The sequence below is a fragment of the Larimichthys crocea genome, chromosome XIII, assembly GCF_000972845.2.
Source record: "Larimichthys crocea isolate SSNF chromosome XIII, L_crocea_2.0, whole genome shotgun sequence".
In the NCBI taxonomy this organism is placed as follows: domain Eukaryota; kingdom Metazoa; phylum Chordata; class Actinopteri; family Sciaenidae; genus Larimichthys; species Larimichthys crocea.
Genome location: NC_040023.1, coordinates 31,583,223 through 31,604,294, shown reverse-complemented (window position 1 = coordinate 31,604,294; position 21,072 = coordinate 31,583,223). Strand labels below are relative to the sequence as shown.

General features: G+C 40.0%; 1 protein-coding gene across 4 annotated transcripts; it reads right to left on the bottom strand.

Moving 5' to 3' along the window:
• Window positions 1–1,904: 1,904 nt before the first annotated feature.
• Window positions 1,905–19,609, bottom strand: LOC104930288 (beta-1,4-galactosyltransferase 3). Of its 4 annotated transcripts, none has more exons than XM_027286241.1 (8): window positions 19,425–19,608; window positions 18,502–18,645; window positions 10,430–11,790; window positions 7,614–7,849; window positions 5,854–6,041; window positions 5,003–5,125; window positions 4,668–4,772; window positions 1,905–4,556 (listed from the first exon to the last, which is right to left on the bottom strand). In XM_027286241.1, exons 3-8 carry the CDS (start codon window positions 10,701–10,703, stop codon window positions 4,310–4,312), a joined length of 1,173 nt encoding a protein of 390 aa, XP_027142042.1. In that variant the 5' UTR covers window positions 10,704–11,790; window positions 18,502–18,645; window positions 19,425–19,608; the 3' UTR covers window positions 1,905–4,309. The 4 variants fall into 4 exon arrangements, with proteins under 4 accessions (XP_027142042.1, XP_027142044.1, XP_027142041.1 ...); XM_027286243.1 differs by having other exon boundaries at window positions 18,502–18,625; XM_027286240.1 differs by lacking the exon at window positions 18,502–18,645 and having other exon boundaries at window positions 19,425–19,609.
• Between the last annotated feature and the right edge of the window lie 1,463 nt (window positions 19,610–21,072).

Genomic DNA, 21,072 nt, shown 5'->3' with positions numbered 1-21,072 from the left:
TATGTTGAAAGACTCCACATCTGACTGTAGGTTGTGAATGATTAATGTCTATTTCTTTGATAATCTAATTCAGGTGGACAGAGACACTTACCGTTCTGTGATCATTGACTTGGGTTTTGCAAAGTTTTACCACAACGGCCTCAGCTCAGCTCAAGATAGGGGGAAACGAAAGCCTATGCAGCTTCAGAGATCATGAACATACCCCTAGGCGAAACCAGTGCTCTGATTTGTGGGCAATGGGTAAGATCATCGTTGAACTTCTCATTTATTCTCATACCGGCTTCCTTCCATACGCATTAACCCTGCACACATTCAGGTTACTCAAAGGGGAAGTCGACGTCGTAAGTAGGATGTTGGACAGCAGACCAATACCGAGGCACAAGTCATTTATGACATAAGAGCAGCCAGTCCAGTCCAGCAGTATCTGCCAAGTGGGGAATACAATGGTGCCTTCTTGAGGTCCTCAAGTTCAGATGAGTTGCATCGAAGATTCCAGCAAGGTGATTTACCCAACAACAGCACTGTTGAGTCTAATCATGTTAAATTTGGTGATGGGGGGAAAACCAACGTCAATCATACAGGGTTGATGTTCGGTGGACACCTAGGTGAAACCTAATAGAGCACTAGTGTAGTGGGTCGACTAGAATAATGTTGGGGTGCCAGTAATAACCATGCAGACCAACACAGCAATGACCCACAAAAGCAATCAAACACAGCAACAATGCGATTTCCACAATATATCCACAGTGCAGAAAAAGTTTTACCGTGGACTCCAACACAAAATAAGGAAATAAACTCTAAATAACCAGGGTCTCTCGTCGCGGTGCTGCAACCAACACACAAAAAACAAAAAGTCAGTCCGTCAGTCAGTCAGAGTAGGACTTTGCTCCACCGGAACCGGCATCTCCGGAATCCTGAGACAGCTGATCCGGGAAGGGATCCTGACAGGGAAATAAACACATCCAATCGTGCCGACGGGACGAGGATTTAATACACAAGACGGCTATAAAACTATAAAAACTATAACTTTAGTAAGTAGCTTTATGCATCTGCTTTATTTTGTTTTACTCAATGTGCTTCTTCAAATTTGAAGCAGCATCATGTCAAATGTATTAATAAATCTTTTATTCTCCTTGATCAACCTTCAATAAACTTTTCAGCACAAGACATCATGGATTCCTGTGCACATTATCTCCACAGACTGAAAAATGAGGGAGGTAGGGCCAACTACAAATTATTGTTTTGTCTTGTATAGATTTGTATTTTTATATCTTGTATTTACTTTGGTTTGCTCCATTTGCACTGGGGGTGTAAATGTATGTGTGTTAAGGAGGTATGTTTCTGACTACTCACAGTTTTAAAAGGAGCAGTGTGGAAAGGGATTTGATGCCATCTAGCGGTATAGTTTTGCATTGTAACCCCTTCACTCTGTCTTCTGTTTCTAGTATGAAGGAGAAACTACAGTGGCCCAAGACACACAGTTTTTCTAGAGCCAGTGTTTGATCTACCTGCTCTGGTCAAAACATGTCTAAGATGTCATACATACATATATTATATTCAGTTTCTGCTATATTCTGAATATAGAGCCCTGTACATCCTGCACAAGGGACTCTCAAAATGCAATACAATAAAATAAAATGAGCACAAAATAAAAAGACAAATCATTCCAACTACGCCACACTGAAATATTTCTTTTGTATAATCAGTTTATTAATGAATTTAAGGCCACTCTGGACTGTGCAGATTCATAAAAGAGAGCAGAAAGAAATCACAAAGTCACATCGCCCTCGGTTGCCTCCGTTCTACCCTGTGATGATGACTGCTTTCTATCGCCTGCCGAGCTTATCAACATCAGAACGGAATCACATCAAAACACGAAAGGGCTTAATGAAATTTTTAAAAAAAAAAACCCAAAACAACGTCAATGATGGAGACTGTACATTGTGACTTTGGAAATAAAAATGTCCTTTGCAGATTTTGCTCAAAAAGATGCTACTCTTTATCCTGAAATTTAAAAACTTAAGAGCACTCCACCAAGGAAACTTATATTCAAAGTCACAAAAAACAATTTTTCCGGTTCACAACATAGACACTTCAGCATGCGTCAGATTTTCTAGGTGAGCACTGATATGTATCATCTCCATGGTGTGCTCAGTACATTCTCATACCCCTTACTAATAGGTTCTTTGCCATGCATATCTACTCTTGATATAAAGATGCTATTGATGGCCATGTACTGAAATACTAGTATTGTGTGTGTGTGCTGCTAAGGCCATAGGAGTTGAATATGAATTCACATCAAAATGATAATACAGTATATAGTCATCTATTTATGAAAATCACAGGCAACCACTCTCAGAGCTCATCTTGTCCTCTTCAGCAGACAAATACCACAATGACATGAAGATAAAAATAAGGTTTCAGTACAGCGTTTGGAGAAAAAAATAATCACTCAAAAAACTAAAAGAAAAATGCAGTACTGAATACATGTTGGTTCGAGATTCTTTGAAGTCAGAACTGAAAGAGGCTTCCAATATAGACAGGAAGAAATAATGTTTTGTGTGGAAATCATTCACAACGAATAGCATATACTATAAACACACACACATTTTGTATCCATCGTCACAGCTTTCCAACAGTCATCTTTGGTTTCAGCCTTGTTCACCTGCCAGTACAGCCACATTCACTGTGTAAAAGAGACTGCTTTTCTTTCGCATGTAAACAATCAAATCTGTCAAGAGTGGAGAGAAGTGAAGAAGAGGCAGGGCAAAGAGTTGACATGCAGCATACGCACTAATGGAAAAAGATGCGGATGTCTCCATCTGATAAGTAATAATTGGGTTACAGCATGAGCAAACTGGGTCAATGTTGAAGTCACTGGCTGCTATTACACAGAGTGACCAAAGAAAGCCTCTTTCCTTATTGATCAAATCGGCCCAGAGCGTGAAAATATTGCTAAAAATATCTGCAACATGCCTCGAATTTTCAGTTAATTTTCACAATGACAGTCATGTCAACTTAACATTTAGACATTACTCTGTGGGGTTTTTAAAGGATTAAACCAGTCCAAAAGATGTTGCAGAAATTTTCCCAAAGCTAAAAGCACAATATATTTGTTTTTCAGTTGAACTAAATGAATCAAAAACATGCATGAACCCAATGTTCTCTCACGACAACAGCAACGATTTGTCGTGTTTTGCTTTTGGGTTCATATGTGGGTACAAATTTTTTTTTAAAAGAAAAAAAGTTTAGCAAGACACGATCCATTTCGCTGTAAACCACAAGCTCATCTGAAGGCAGAGGGCCGATCACTGTCACCAAAGCCTGCTCTGTTTGATAAAAGGCATATACACAAAAACACACAGGAAAAGAAAAAGAATTCAATCAAATGCTGAAGATATTGAAGGATACGCCGAAATATGAAGACAAATGCTACACAGAGGAACTGTACCCTTAGCCTTGGTGTACAGACCTAAAATGTTTTCACTATTCTCATTCACACAAAGTCCACTCAACATGTGGCAAAAATCATGTGTACAGCATTCAAAACATTAGATTTTAGTTTCTCTTTTGATACATGAACCAAACAGATGTAGATCAGCATTCTCTGTGTAGGAAACATTTCTGCAGACAGATAGGATATGTGCACTGTTATGTGAGAAGCAGTAATATCAGTAACAGTAATACACAAATCCGCCAAATTCCTTCACTTAGTAATCGCTGTAGCAGCTTCACACACTCAGCTGGAAACAAAAACAACAACAAAAAACCCCCCATCACCTTCACTCGTGTTTTCATTGGCGTTGAGAGAAAAATGAGTCAAGTTCTGTTGCGTCACAGTGCGACTGCTGGAAATTGCAGCTACTGTTCCATCGAACTCGATATTCTAAATTATGTAAGGTACGTGTGAAAAGACAAAAAAAACGAACAAGATTCTAAGGCATCACAAGGTTTAACCAACCACCACAGCCCTGTAGATATATAAACTCATAGAGTCCAACTTTAACCCTTCACTCTTCACTGTGGCTCCCTTGGAAGAATAATCAGTGATGTCACGGGAATCAAAGGCAGAGAGCTTTCACCTAAGGGTTGATAAACTCAGGTCCATTGTTTCTATTTTTAATAAATCGGGTGTTTTTAAATCACCCAGACGAGTACCCCTACTGTCCACAGGAAGTATGACATTGATTTTCCACTAATTCCTCGACAGGGGAAAAAAAATAGCTATAAACTCCAGGCCACTAGGGAGAAAACCTACCCACTCAAGTCATGGCAGAGTGAAACATGATTAGTGGTCCCTTAGGGTAGACTATTTCTCTGAGTGGCCTTCGTTGGGTTTGGCAGGGGGTTTGGCTGGGTCAAGTATTTTGCCTGCCGGTTTGCCTGCAGCTTTGGCAGGTGTTGTCGGGGGAGACGGATGTAGACCGTCCTCAGTGCCGATGTTGACAGTGATGTTGGTGTAGAGAGGCAGGTATTGCCGTGAGATTGTCTCATATTCAGCTGTGTTCATCCCATCCAATTTCCAGGTCTGACGTGTCTTGGCCAACATGTTGAACCTTTAAGAGAGAGAAAAGAATTGTTTCTGTCGTTTCTATACATAATCAAAAAACAAATGCAGATGTGCTACAAACAGCACCCAACGAATTGCATCAACTTGCTGTGTGTACCTCTTTGGGTTCACATCGTTGCCTTTGTCCAGCTTGTGTTTAATCATCTTGTAACGGCCAACCTTCAGTGACGGACGAGTGATGTACATCCCCGCCAGAGACACTCTGAGAACACAAGAAACAAATGTCAGTCTGTGGTTCAAGGGGACATGAAGCAAAACATTGTGATATTATATCTATAAACACAGCTGGAATGTGAAAATGCTTCAATGTGGTTGATGTGTTTAATATCAATGTCATATCAGAGATCAGACGTCATTCAAGCAGAGCTTCGAAACAGGAAACGTCAATGTCCGACTGGCAACTTAAAAGCATCTGGCCTAAACTATTCTCACCTGACTCCAATATCGTCGTCCTCTCCGCCCCAGCCCCAGTAGTTGTTGGGAAAGCCGTTCATTTTGAGGTAGTGCAGTGGCGTCAGAGCTGACACTCCTCCAAAGTACATCTTGTACGGAAGCCTGGACGTGATTATAGATCACAAAACAAAACAAAAAAAAAACACAGTTAAGTAGAACATAGAATGTGCTATGGGTCTATGTGTGAAGACAGAGCCCTTCTACTGACATTCACAGTAGGACTGGTAAACTAATATTCGAATTTCGAATATTATTCGAATATGATAAAAAATATGTATATTCGAACGTAAAAATGAATATTCGAATATTTACTATTTGCTCAGGGCAGCGCGCGCATTGATTCTCCTCCGTTGTGTCCCATGGTGCGTCCCTTACTGACCTGTAGGCTAGCTATCTGCAGTCACGTGACACAACAAGGAAGCACCCCATCCCGCTCCCCACCTCAATGAAGAGCAGGCTACACACCAGTGATCCCGATGAGCAGTACAGTTTTGCATAAATTGCACTGAAGTTACACTAAATGTAACATGTTGAACATGACGCTTGGATTTAGTTTGAAGACCGAAAATAAATCAGCGTTTGACTACCACTGGTCGTTTTTCTTGACATTTGGCAGTGCAACGCCCTCTGTTGGATATAACGGGGTACTGTTACAATACTGTTACAAGTCCTATTCTCCGCGGGGGGAAAATAATTAATTAATTAATTAATTAATTAAGAATATTCGAATATATTCGATATTCGGACCATTTTTTAAGACTAATATTCGAATTCAATTTCTGGGGAATGTTACCAGCCCTAATTCACAGACAAAAAAAAAATGGACATACTTGTAGCCAAACTTATCCATGGCGATGGCTGCGTGCTTGGGGTTGGAGTCACAGATGTACGTGTTGCGATCGTCCTCTGGAATGAGGTCCACATCGTGGAAGAACAGACAGTCCCAGTCTTCCTCCTTCATGGCCTCCCGGAAACCAACATTCATCAGCTTGGCCCTGTTAAAAGTGTAGTTCCCAGCCTGAAAAGTAAGCACAGACACTTAATATCAAAGCAGACTGTATGTGTATGTGTGTGTGTGTGTGTGTGTGTGTGTGTGTGTGCTGATGACCTCATCTTACACACCAGTCTGAGTATTTAAACAGCAACTAATTTGTTAGTATGAGGTAGTGGGTGTATAATATCAAATAACCAGCAGAGGATGGAACAGGACCTTTGTGGCCACAAAATCTAGGAGGCACACTAACACAACAGGTGATGAAGAAAAGAAAGATTGTCATCCCTTACGTATCTGCAAAAACAGAAAACCTAAACGTTGGTTAAACCACTTAATAGCCAATTAACAAACACCTTAGGGACGAGGGACACTCTTTTAGTGATAATAATGTTCACATTTCGAATAGGAAAGACGGGTCGTTATCTGTGTTAAAGCAGAGAAACCATCCCACAAACACAAGAGGAGGTCTCAGACATCTCATCACCCACCTACAATGCTGTTCTTTCACCTTTTCCCAAGAGACTTGAACAACAATTCATACTTGCCCTCGTGTGACTCCAACGGCCGTTAGAGGCACACACCAGATCTCAGGTGACCCAAACGGCTCAGACACAACAACAAAGAGCTCTAACGAACCGAGTGAAAACAATGGCATGCTTAACGATCCCTGACTTCGGCTTAACCATTCTCAAAGAAAGATGACCTGGACGACTGAGAAACCTTCCTGCAACCTTGATGCTCTGATGCATAATTTATGAACCTATGAGGGTGGGTACTGAAACCAAGTATTTAACAGGCATGGACATTATTTCTGTTGCCTGTTCTGCTCCTTTCTTACTAGAATCAAAGTCAAAACACAAGTGATCTTTCTAAACGTATAGTGAAAGTGCATCACATACAGGTGAAGAGATGCACTGTTTTCAGCCGCTCGTAGCTCATCTCTTGTTGCCCCATTCACCTAAGGTTTGTTATGTATGCTAGAAGCCTAGAGCCCACATAAAGTTTATTAAAATTACACAAACATGGGTTGATGATTTAGAAGTAGTTTATCAGAATTTCAGTTTCAGGGCGCTCGGAGCCTCCTCTGGAAGAAGTGGTCACATCAGATTGTTAAGTAACGTCAATAACATTTATGCCGTGTGCCTACGGCAAGGGTATGAAGTTAGCTTCACAAGCAGATGTGAGATTCAGATTTTATTCAGAAATCCCATTACCGCTGGTAAAACATAACATTGGATGGATCGAGAATTTATATTCAGTATGAGAAAATAACGCAATGTTAATTTTGTTGGATTGGTACCATTAACATCTAAATACCATCCGTACATACCTACCAGACTTATTCTGGAGGTCTTGACCAGACAAATCACAAGAAGCAAGATTTAACAATATAATTAAAAAATCCAGCTCAAGAGGTGTAAGGAGGGGAAAGTGCTCTGGAGTTAACGTCAATAAATTCTTACAGGCAGCTAAGGAGATTAAACCTCCTAAGCCACTTGAGCATTCTTAGCCTCCAACGTGCGCATTTAGTAACAGCACACAAGAGGGCACTCTTCATCTAACCTGAGCCTGTGTTAGTTTATGCGCATGTTTCACCTGGTGTATGACGTAGATCCCATACTGGAGCTGCTGTCGCTGCAGGAAAGGATGTAGGTAGTAGAGTAGGAACTTAAGGTGATGTTCTCGGTGTCTGTGGGGAATGATGATGGCTGTTTTGTGCCTCGCATCACAGTCGGGTGGTCTGTAGCGTCCTCCGCGCACCACCAGTGGATTTTTCCTCTGAACCTCCTCTAGAGTCAGCCGTGACGGGAAGCTGACGTGGATCGGCCCACCTGTGAGCACAAATTGGTCTGCTGTCAATACTAGTAGGAAACATGATATGTTGGATGGAGTGAAGGCAAATAATCTGGTTAGAATGATTTGAATATGATCTCATTTTTTTTTAAAAGACCTTTTTTTTGTCTGATGTGCTGAACCCTGTTAAAAGTGCAGTCTGAAACATTGATACTAGCACAGAGCTGGATGTGTAAATGCACCAATACAAGTTCTGACATTTGTACTTTGTTAGAAATAGCACAGTATATTTGAAAATGTAAGAGTAAAACCCATAAACAGAACTCCATTAGAATATTTTGACATTTTGGATTAAATAAACCAAATATATAAAATGTACCAAAAGATCTGCTTCATACCTTTTCAATATTAATACCTCTATACTGATGATCTAGCTAACTTTGACTGCGATGTGTTTGGTTCTTCCGGTGCATTACTAGTCACACCACATTGTCAAAAAACAACATTATACAAAGACTTCTACAGAGAGTGTGGATTTCTTTTCCCCATAAAGCAATAACTGAGAATGTAAAAACAAAAGTACACGTCAAGAAGTAGACCATCTATCCTAGTATGAAGTGTATATAACGAGTGTAATGATAAAACCAAGTAAGCAACTAGACAATTTGCATACACAAATGATCATGTGAGCCAGGAGAGAAGAGCAAAGATTCTTTGTTCCATCCATGATCTGCAGGATTTATCAGGTTATTTAATACTGTATGAGTGTAAAAAGTATGGTGGAAAACCAAAAGGGATGGGGATATGATAGGCTACATGGCCTACGACTATTTATTATTATTATTATTATTATTATTATTATTATTATTATTATTATTATTCTTATATTATTATTATTATTATAATCACTTTTTTTTGTTCACAGCAGGCTATAACAATAATTCAAACCGTACACAGATAAGCAGCAGAAAATTTAAGTTTCCTAAGATTGACACTTTAGTTTAGTCAAGGCTTCTATCTATTTAAGAAGACCATTATTGAGAAAAAAATATATTAATAATAGTTATTAGTTGCAACCCTAGATGTGTTTTGTCAAACCACGGGCCAAGCGAGCTCATCCTGTTTCACTGAAACTCCAGGTGGTTTTCTGTTCACTCAGTCAAAAAGCTTTGACCATTATTTGTTTTCCAGGAAAGTATTCAATACCTCATGGCTAAGCTATCAGCATATAGTGTAAGATTACTGACAATAATGCGGGGAACAAAAGGCGCCGAGGGCAGAGTCTGGGAAAAAGAAAACCAAGCCCACTTTAACTATCAATCGTATATACAGTGAACAAACAATGAGCAGTGATCAAATTCCCAAAGTAATGTGTAACAAGTGTGTGGCGAGGACGACGACAAATAGAAGATATGTGATAAAGTCCACTTAGTACTACCATGACGTGTGTTCAAACGTCACACTCCAGGGCAAACAAGAGTGATTAAGCAAGCCAAATTTGAACTGCTATTTCCGAGGTCAATATTGATTTCACACGCTCCAAAGACACACAGTGGTAGGCTACTGGTACGCTACGTTGCATTAAAATGTATTAAGAGCGTGAAGCATACATACTAAGCTCTGTATTAAAAAACTATGACTGTGCACTGTGCTGTAGAAAATCATGCAGGGGGGAAAAAAAAGTCAGTGGCTGTTTCCAACTGTTTAAATTGCCCCTAAGCGGTAACTGACAGATAATTTAGATAACCAAATTTAAAAAACTGACATCACAACTACTGATCTTGACTTGTAATTGTAGCCACGATATCCATGATATGATGTGTGTGGACAATAATGTGGCTAAAATCAGAGTGAAAGAAAAGAGGCTATGTGCGATACAGGAGTACAGTACAAAGAGTACTTTCAAGATCTGTTTCACCTCTCGTCATGACAAACTCACTGAACAGGTATGCTATGATCAAGCATCAGGAATGAAGATGAAACCTGTTTACACCGTCTCGATAAAAACAAAAAGAGTCGTGTGCAACAAACACTACGCTGCACTTGTTAAATCAGTTTCAGTGAAACTGTGCAGGCAGAATGGTTTAAAACGCCAAGCGTTCTGTGAATTACTAAAACAAGGAAGTTGAGCACTCATGTAGTGCTTAAGTGCTACATCTATTACTTAATTTTGAACTATGTCAGATACTTTATGTCTTCAGGTGATCAGGAACAAAAAGAACTGAATTTACTGTACATCCACTGTAAATATTTAAAAACATCCAAAGTTTGTTTAAGTTGCTTAACTTGTACAACCTGCTCCTAATACACATTTTGCAGACTCAAATCTTTATATTGACTTTCACAGCAGATGATGAAAACTGTAACAAACTACCACAAAACTACACCACCAAGCAGCAGTTGATTTTCTACGACTCTATTCCAAGTGCGGCAATGGCCTGTAAACGAGTGATGGCTAAACTTCATTGTGCTAAATGGTAATGACAGACAGCCGTACCATTGTGATGCACTTGGGAGCCATTGCTGCTACTTGAAACATCTTGAAATAAAGTGTGTGTAGAAAGATTTACCTCTAGCACATCATTATAGAATTAGTAGCAGCAGTCGAGGACACTCACCGATAAAAGGGGACGTCTTAGGGCAGTATGGCATGTCATCTCCATGGCTATGAGCTTTGGATATGTGGGAGAGGTTTGCATATACATCCCCTCCAGCGGAGCCAGCTGCTGTGTGGTTACGGCTGGACAAACCAGTGGTGTCAGGCTTGCGGAAGATTCGGATGAAGTAAGAGACCCTCTTCTGGTATCCCTCTCGGGACAGCAGTGCCATGACCACCAGCTGGATGCCCAGAAACATGAAAAGGTAGCGCCATTTGGACTGGATACTAACCATGGCGACGGCTATGTGTCGTTGAAGAAACAAAGATCAGAAGAAGGTGGTGCAGAAGAACAGAGCAACAGAACTCGACCCTGCCCCGAGTAGAAACAAAATTAAGGAAGGCGATGATTGTCAGCTGGGAATTTGATGGAGGCTGGTGATGTGGCTGTAAACACCTATGCACAAAGTCTAATATATTATATACCCTTTTCTAAATGGCAACACACGTGTGAATGTGACAGTGACTGTACGTAAAGTTATATGTAATAACCAGTGACGATATGGCGTATGAATATAGAGCAAGATGTTTTAAAAAAAATAGACAAAAAGGCACTTTCGGTAGGGCGTTAGTGAAAAAAACACCAAGGAGAGAAAAAAAATAGAAAAATGATCTAAACCAAAAAAAAAAAAAAAAAAAAAAAAAAAGTCTCTTCTACTTTTCTCTATTTCACTGCATTCCTTGTTGCAGGTCACTATGTGGCAAATATCTCCAAAGTTGACTGTTGGTCCAATTTGTGATTGGTGTGAGGAGGTAAGGCCAGTCCCACATCATGTGGTTTCACCCCCATTGAATTCCATCCATTGCCCCGCGAAGCTCATTCTCCTCCGGTCAAATAAATTGGCAGCGTCAGTGTCCCTCAGTCCCTCTCTCGCTCTCTCGTTTTGAGCCTTTGTGAGCGTTATGCCGCCTTCTGTTCTCCCTCATGTTCTCTCCTGAGGGAGGCCTCTGCAACAATAACAGCTGCCATAACAAAAAGGGAGCATATGCAGCCGTATAGGCCCTTTACTTTACAGAGGATTACACACTTTCCATCGACTCCCTGCCTGACTGGCTGCAGAGACAGAGGGAGTGGACCATGACCAGCGTGGGAGGAGTGGTCGGTGGTTTTTGCATGTGTGTGTGTGTGTGTGTTGGAGTGTGTATTTGTTAGGAGGAGGGTTTCAATGGAGAGGGGGAGGAGGGAGAGTTTTGATTCCCACTGTTATTGTCTCGTAATGATGCAATCCACAACTAGGAGACACCTCGAAGCAGCTCCCAGGGCTGATGGCCACTCGACTTACTTGGATGTGCAGGCACTGGACCAATCACTCCAGCAGAGCTCTGAAAGACAAAACACAGAGAAGGAGGAGGGACGGTTACATTGACTGACACCCTTTGGTTCAAACTGTTGACATCAGCGATTTTGTACTTACAGCAGAATGTATTTCCACACTAAACAAAGAGTAATTGTGTGCAGTACAGGCCAAATAAATGGATTGTGTTTGTTTACATGGAGGCTCAGCAGCACAGTTGGAGAGCCTTGACTAATCAGGCCCAGCATGGCCTCAGTGCAGATGCCTCCCCAAAGAGAGGCCTGCTGCCCACAGCGGATGGCAGACGGGAAGCCGTGTGGATGAAACTTCCTAGTTCTAGAGCCAACAAACTCAGCTGTCACATCGCCACACTTTGGTGCGATGTTGCGTTTGTCGACCTTGCATAACCCCCTCGCCTTGCTCTTGTGCTGCCTGCTGTAGTATCCGACGCATCCTCAGGCACACGTTAATTAGCGCTTGTTAAAGTAGACAGCCACAGACTGCTAATCCTAATCCTACTGAATGCGACAAGACTGGCAGAGAGACTGAAAGAAGAGAAAAAAAAAGTTTTAAAAGACTAGAGCAGCTGCTGATTGCATACCTACATGTACCAGCGCTAATTTTACAGCGTGTGCTTTGTAAAAACATTCAGAACCTGTTTAATGCCCAACATGCATCTGTCTGGACTCTAAAGTGTGCAGAGCATATGAGCTTTCAGAAGCTTTGTTCCTGTGTTTGCCTTTTTCTCAGAACACAGAAAGCAAGAAGAGTGCTTTTACAAGAGATGGCAAAAAGAAGGACAACTGCCTACTGGTATATTTTCATCATGCAATTACAATTATTAGTCTTGATAATTCAAAGAAAACAACTTTTTTCTGCACAATTTCATATTATGTAAACCGTTTTTGTCATCATGGTTCCATGTTTCTTCAGTGAAGATTAGTAAACTTTAAATGTTTCAAAAAACAGGACAGGAAATGGTTAAAATCTACAAGGCTGCAAAGACTGTGAAACACACCCAGCCAACAAGTACGCGGATATCTTGATGACATCTGACAAACCCACTGAGCTGTAGTGTCAATGTTTTTCTGCATTTTGCTTTGAAAGCTGACTGCAAGGATTTTCAGCTCAGGGATAATAAAGATTTTTTTCTCTCTCTAACGGGATATGTGGATCAAAAAGGAGAGGAAAGCCTCTGCTTGCTGCTGCAGATGATTTTCATCTGCACATGGAAAAAAAAAAAAAAACAGTGAGCAGATGGGAGACTGACCCTTGTCACTTTGCCCGGCCCCTATAAATAACCCCCATAGATTATGGATATGATTTATAAAGATCATGCCATAAAGTTAATCCCACAGCGGGGAAATTCAACTCCACGACTTAGAGATGTGATCCAGGACAGAAAAAAAAAAAACACAAGCGACCTGGAAAACAGTAATAACTAAGACCTACTAACTGGTTCATGGTCTTTCAAGCTCATGAGATTAATATAAACGATTACATCTTTCAGGGTTTCAAGGACAACACATGGCCGATAAGATCGATGTGGTGTGGAAGTTTGAGCTGGTAGCTGACAAAGCAACATGCATTATGGAAAAATCCCCATGGACTCAACACTTTCTATGATACTCCCTACCTATTCTTTCAAATTCTAGCCTCACATTCATCTGTAATGAGATAGTCAGATGTCTAAATGGGAAAATGATAAATGTGGTTTGCTTTATTGCTTGTGGGCCATATTGTGTTTGAGAAATCTTGGCAGCAGGAACCGCTGTCAGCAAAGAAAATAAAAAAAAAAGAGACCCAGTGACTAGATTTAGACGTATCTTTCTGTGTTACCTAGGGGCTGAGGGAGAGTGAACCAGAGAGAGAGGACAAAGCAAACTAAGAGAAGCTGGAGGAAAAGAGGGAGAGCAGCCAACAGTCTGGTTACACTATGTTCTTTTTGCTCCATTGTCTCTATTGCACAGATATCCTTCCTTCTACATTTGGAATTTAAAAAAAAGAGAGAGAGAGGTTTGGCATAACACATCATGCTCTAGCTCTAGGCTTTTTTACCTCACTGTACAGTGTATGCTTTAAACAGTGATAGCACATAACAGATGACAAATAGGACATTATCCTTTCTGCCCACAGGGCATTAATATTCCATATATATATATATATGGTACGTCCCCATGTATGCTTGCACACGCATGAATGAATCCACAAGCGCTACCATGGGAGTTCGTATGAAGAGCAGACAAGAAAATGAAGGCGATGGGGGTATAGAGGATTGAGTTATATATTTAGATCATCATCTCGGGACTAAAGCTTAGGGTCAACACTGCTGTTCAGATCTTTTAAATCCCCATGAAGTCAAAATGGATGTTTAGCTCTATGTATCGTATGTTTTTAGGTGTTTTCGGGTATTCTTAATGATATAAATGATAAAAAAAAGTGGTTGCACTTGGGGCGTAGGCTAATTATTCATCTGATGAATCACTTTCTCACTTCCGCTACTGGCTATTATAAATGTAAAACGATATCCTGCACTATCTGCCCGTTTTTACAGGAAATGTGTAAATATGAAGAAGCAAACAACCGTCTAAAGCTGCTTTCTGTTTAATGGGAACAACACAGAACTCGGCGAGCCGTGCGAGCAGCCAGACCAAGTCATAGTGGGGGTGACCACAGAAAACATTTACCGAACCAGACATTCCTGCTGCGTCTTTATTGGCAACAACACCTGAGTCAGTTTTCTTCTTTCTTCTACCCTCTCCAACTATCAAGATCGCTCGTTCTCTGTAACCGATCGGTGGCTTTTTTTGCACAAAAACATCACATTTTTTAAAACGCCAACACTCATTTACTACCTGTCATGGGTTATTTTACAGTTGGTAGTGATTTGAGCCAGAAATTCCAGGCACAGCTGGTTCACATCAAACGGAACGAAGTACAGAGCATGTGCCCGAACCCTGCTCGAGTACAATGCCATTTTACTGTTGAAACTGCCTTCAAAGCAGCGTTTCCGCAAGAAAGGGGAACAACAGCTATTAGGTATCGGCTATTGAGTTCTACGGACCTCGGAAACAATATGTCTTAGCTCATGCATGTAAAGCAAATAAAAGGCCTTAAAGCGATGACTGACGAAAGACTAGAGGAGAAGAATAGAGGATGGAAAAATACATGCCTCAAAACCAGCGAGACTGTATGTTCTCATTGAAGCAAGGTTCTGCATCAGAGGGTGAAGCCTTCGCATCTGCCCGGGTGTGTCATCAGTTATGCGCCAGTCTATCAAGGACGAACGAGCACTGCGCTCTCCAGTCTTGAATGTGTGACCTTTGTGTTAAATCTGCTGAACCCTACTACAGGAAAGTTTTCAAAAAGTTTCTCTGCAGTAACTTCACATGATTTCAACAACATGAGTCTTCAGAGTCATGCTGGCATCCCATCAGCGTCAGAGCATCAGAACAGAACTGTGGTACAAAGTCTTAAATGAAAGCATGTTTCCTCTGGAGATCTGGCCTTGACCTCTGTGTACTTTCGCAACCTTTCAGCTCTGCAATCAGTATTATGTCACATTAACCTGAACTCTCCACAATAAAACAACAACTGATTTGTAGCGTTGAAATAATAACTCAGCCATTAGCTCTTTAACTGCAGCATGACTACATGACTTTCTCTGGCATCATTCTTTCTTATTTATGGGAGTTATAGGTGATTCGAGAAACTTTCTTTACTTCTCTTTACTTAGTCATGCAGGGAAACAGGAATCATTATTAGCAGGATGTTATCACTTCCTCGTTCTTAAAAACTGAGATAAAATGAGACCTTGCCTTAACGTCACACTTGCATGATTGAGATCCTGTTTGAGGGCTACAGGATGTTGAATGTAAACCAAAGCTGGATGACTGCTTCATGTCATTCATACAGTGAGGACTTTCAAGTCTAAGTTAATTATCAAGTATATTTCAAATGGTTTGTGAACTGATTTGTACAGCGTAGTAATCAGACCACAAATAGCTCTTACAAAAACAGTGTGATTTTTTGTTTTTTAATTTACAAAGCTACCGAAGCATTAGGGAGATATTCTTTACACAAACGTTATTCAGATTCTGTATACGTAAGCAGGCCTTTTCTCTTTTCTTTCTTTTAGGCACCAAGCAAGCAAAAACCAGGCAATGAAATACTGTGCAAACATGTCCTGAGAAAAGAGGTGTCTGCATAACAACGCGTGCCAGCGTCCTTGTCATGGCAACCCACCCTGAGCTCTTTCCATTCATCGTGGGTGCAGCTGGTACACGTCTCTATGGCTGTTCCCTCGAGTGCGACTCTGCTGAGACAGACCGCTGAGGAGAGGGGGAACACATCATTCTCCTCCTTCCTCCAACTTATTCTCATTTTCTGCGTTTGGTTGCTCATGTCATTTCCATAGTGTATTGTTGACATCAGGCTATAATCAACCCACCAGGGACAGTTACTAATGCAGTCGTAGTAAGTTGCAGTGAGTTGGAAACTTGGCAATGGCAGCCATGGAGATGAAGAAACCCCTATGCGAGCAGAAACAAAACTCAAACAAAACTGGAGCAACAAGTTACCCAAGGAAGAGGACAGTTGACACCACAGGTCCTGTAGCACTTGGGGGAGGGTTTTGAAACAATTTTTTACTTCTGACTCACTGGCTTTGACTCAACCAGCGCTCCTTCTCTCTCATTCACTTTCTATGTCGCCTCTCTCTCTCTCTCTCTCTCCCCTTCTCCCCCACCCACCCAGTTTGACTGGTCTGATCTCTACATAGCGTGACATCAGGTTGTCAACAAGTCGCCGCAGGTAGTTCCTTGTTTTGTTTTTTTTGGACAGACAGATAACATGAAACAAAAGCTATTGTCGGAGAGTCTGGCAGCTGATACCAACAATGAAATATTGATATTGATATTATTCAGTATGAATAAAAGTTATTGTCTCTATATGCATCTTGAGCTTGAGATCATATTGACGGAATAAAATATTTTGTTCAACTCAGGGTCTCTATATTAATAATGTGACTTTTTTTTATTTGATTTTATTCAACATTTAGCCCAATTTAAACTAAGGTAGGTCTGTCAGAAAAGAAAATGGTAGATCATTTTTAACCTAATAACAGCACTTCAACTGCATCAAGTTGGTAACTTGTGATTTTAACAATGGCGTCAGACTGTTTACAGCGTAAATGATTTATTGTTAGAAAATGGGGACTGAGGATGAAAACATCTGTTGCAGTGAGATGATTATAAATAGGAAGTGAAACAAATCTTTACACTTTTATACTGTCACAACCAACCTCAATGTCACAATAACTGCCAACAGAGGGAGAGGCTACCTCTTAGTCTCTACCACTAAGTAGCAGAAATTATTTATAACACAGTTACTACAACTACTTATTGTGTACATTTGTCATTTCTGGCCAAAAAAAGTTTAAAAACTACATGTTTTGTGATAAAAAAAAGAAAGAAATGTACTTATGTCATAGAGATAGAGGTTTGGTTTCACATATTAAAATGTGCAGTGTGTTTAACCTGACACAGAGATGTGGTAGATAAATTTACACAGAAGAAGAAAATGAAGGGTGGGTCACAACACCTTTTTCTTTCTATACTGTAGTTTTATATTTCAGCACTTCAATAGTTTCTTTGTGGGGAAAATTGTTATTTTAAAGTTTATATTGTTGTTTAAGGACCAGGGCGCGGTGAAGACGTGGACACAAGCTGTAATAAAAGTCTGAAACTCTCGACTTAACAGCCTTGTTCCGCATTAGAAAGTTCAAATGAGTGCACGGTTCAAACTGTCAAAGAGCGAAGAAAACACTGAATCTGATTATTTCTAAAAAAAAGGGGGGAAGTAAGTGAGTAAGTATGTGACTGTTAAAAATATATATCAGTAAAACTCATCTCTGACGCAACATTTATGGGAAATAATCTGAGAAAAACTGTTTGACACAAACTTTCTGCAATTACTTTGTTCACTATTTGGGTACAGTTTATCAATTATTCCAATTAGGTTTCGCAGGTCCTTCATCCCTGCTGCTGTGAGACCTCACAACACCTGCACCTGATCATGTTGTAAATGGTAAATGGTAAATGGACTGTACTTATATAGCGCCTTTCTAGTCTTCCGACCACTCAAAGCGCTCTACACTACATATCTCATTCACCCCATTCACACACATTCATACACTGATGGCATTGGCTACCATGCAAGGTGCCAACTGCTCATCAGTTTGCGGATCTAACCATTCATACACATTCACACACCGATGGCACAGCCTTCGGGAGCAATTTGGGGTTCAGTGTCTTGCCCAAGGACACTTCGACATGCAGACCGCAGGAGCCGGGGATCGAACCGCCGATCATCTGATTAGTGGACGACCCGCTCTGCCTGTTCATGTCCCATTGCTATTTTTTGTTCTTGTTTGTCTTGTTTTTGTTTTTTTTTAGTTTATGTTCTACCTAAGTACTTGTTTTGTAAATCTGCACATTCTACTTTAGTACTTTTTGTAAATATGTACACTTGTGTTTTCCCTCCTCGATTCTATTTTTCGCTGCTGTAAACAAGTGAATTTCCCCGCTGTGGGATAAATAAAGTATTATCTAATCTAATTATGGTTATGCATTGAATACAATATGAAATGTGCATCAAACATGTCACTTAGTCAGGAGTCATTCATTAACTCAATGGTAGAAAAGGGGGGGAAAGGAAAGTTAGTACTGTATCGCTCCACCTTCTTGTGTAATAGTAAAAGAGTAGCTCCTGCATTGGTCCTCTCAGTCCTCAAGTATGGACTCAATCAATCTGACAGTTCAGTTCAGGGGGGAGGGGGCGACCAAGCTTCAGGACTCTTTGTTCTGCAGGGCCAGAGTAAAGACTGTAAAAAAAAAGCCTGGAAAAGTCAAGCAAGAAAGTAACAGAAAATCAGCAATTACAAACACTTCCTTATATCCCAACAGCGACTGTCACCACTTTTTAAGATAACTCAAAGTCCTCATGAGCTGTCTGCTATTAATAAACCGAGCTGCTGCTGCTGCTGCTCCTCCACTCCTCCCTCCCTCACCATGTCATTAAACTTGTTAGAAAACTTTCTGGCTGCATTAACAACAAGCCGGCCAACTTGTAAAGACAGGAAAACCTCAAAGTGGGCACTCTGATAATTGAGCTAATATTGACTTACATTAGCCTGGGCGATGTTTGAGGTGATTTGAGTAAAGTAGTAGCGTATACTTTTTAAAATAAAACGACAGATAAGTCTCTGTTGTTGAAGTATATCGACGTTTTAACTCGTTTATTGACGGTTTTCGTCGGCGGTTAACGTTACTTTTTTTTTTTTTTTTTTTTTTTGAAGTGGAGCTAACCGCCGTTAACTGTCTTGTAAACTGTTGGTGTGACTGGACGCGGAGACAGACAGACAGACAGACAGACAGACAGACAGGCTGTTTTTAAAAAAACAAAACACATCACAATCCTGTAAAAACTCACAACCAAACTTGTTCCGATGAGGAAAAAACACGAACCGAAACCGAGCCGAGCTGAGCCGAGCCGAGCTAACAAACCAACTGCCGTCAGTTAGTTAGCTCCCTGAGCTAGCTGTAGCAGGCAGACTGTTTTCCATATCAGACACATTTTTTATTTTTACAGTTTCATTCCTACCGGAGCTGCCGCTTGGATCCTGTTTTCTTTTTTAAAAAGCTGCTTCGGTAAAGCCGTCGATATGTCCAACTGTCCGTACCCTCCCTCCCTCCTCCGGATTTCCGATATGTTTTGAAGTTGATGCTCGCTGCGACGTGTGTTTTAGTCTCGGAGAGCGAAAAATGGGCAGAGCACGAGCACACGTTCCCTCCTCCCCTTTAATGGAAACCCCGAGTGACATAATGTACCTGTAAAAAAATAAATAAATAAAAACACGAATTCACAGCTCAAGTGCTACTATAGTTAACAGTATAACCACCTTAAGGTAACACGACTGGGTAATAATATAAATAAAAACACACACCCACAACAGTCTTTAGATATAAACTGCACTGGTTAAAAAAAAACAAAAAGTTGTGATATTTAAATTATAAACAGTAAAAGTTATTGCAGCTCACATGCAGTGTAAGTGCTACTATAATTAACAGTATAACTACCTTAAGTTAACATGACTGGGTAATAATATTGAGTTTTCACACCCACAACAGTCTTTAGATATAAATTGCACTGGTTAAAAAAACAACCAAAAGTTGTGATATTTAAATTATAAACAGTAAAAGTTATTGCAGCTCATATGCAGTGTAAGTGGTACTATAATTAACAGTATAACCACCTTAAGGTAACATTTATTTTTTTATTAACTGCCAAGGTTCATTGTGACTGTAATTTCCCAGCTTGGGATAAATAAAATATATCTGTGTATCTATCTAAAAACACACACCCACAAAAGTCTTTAGATATAAACTGGCACTGGTTAAAAAAAACAAAAAGTTGTGATATATTATAAACAGTAAAAGTTATTGCAGCTCATATGCAGTGTAAGTGCTACTATAATTAACAGTATAACCACCTTAAGGTAACATTTATTTTTTAATTAACTGCCTAGGTTAATTGTAACTGTAATTTCCCAGCTTGGGATAAATAAAATATATCTATTTATCTATCTAAAAACACACACCCACAACAGTCTTTAGATAAAAACTGCATTTAAAGTTGTGATATTTAAATTATAAACAGTAAAAGTTATTGCAAAGAACAAGGTAGGTTAAAAAAAATACTTTAAAAGTGTTGAAAGTGTGGGTTTTAGTTTGGATAAGTTTGCTGTAAAGGCTGCCTAAAGATCTCATAATAAGATGAGACTCAAAAGGCCAAAACAGGATCAGGTTTTATTTGGTAAAAACAAATTATGATATAATCAGATAGGTATTAAATGTCAGAAAGTATTTAGATATGTCCATCACAACCCCTAAAATGGACATACTCGTTATTTATATTGTCTGACAAACCTTAAGATATTAAATTTAATGTCATAAAAAAGACAATCAGCCAATATTACTATTTGAGCAGCTGGAACCAGTAAAGGTTAATACAGTTTTGTTTAAAAAAACAAATGATGAACACATAGGTATGACAAGGGTGTGCCCTTTGCACATTGCTTTGTGAGGTGTGTTACCAGGATGAACACTGTTTGCCAGGTTTGACAGGTAAATCTCATTTCAATCATCATGTGCCCAGTGTGATTGTTCTCTGTCATTGTTTAAATAAAGTTCCAGAGCATCACTAAATATAAAAGAAAACAAACATTTAACAATTAAGGTAAGTCACGATT

Excerpts from the sequence above, each read along its gene's own strand:
- LOC104930288 (XM_027286240.1), bottom strand. The coding sequence starts at position 10,703 with ATGGTTAGTATCCAGTCCAAATGGCGCTACCTTTTCATGTTTCTGGGC. Across the intron at positions 7,850-10,429 it reads TAAGACGTCCCCTTTTATCG|GTGGGCCGATCCACGTCAGC; the intron begins GTGAGTGTCCTC and ends TTGTGCTCACAG. Across the intron at positions 4,773-5,002 it reads GACGACGATATTGGAGTCAG|AGTGTCTCTGGCGGGGATGT; the intron begins GTGAGAATAGTT and ends TTGTGTTCTCAG.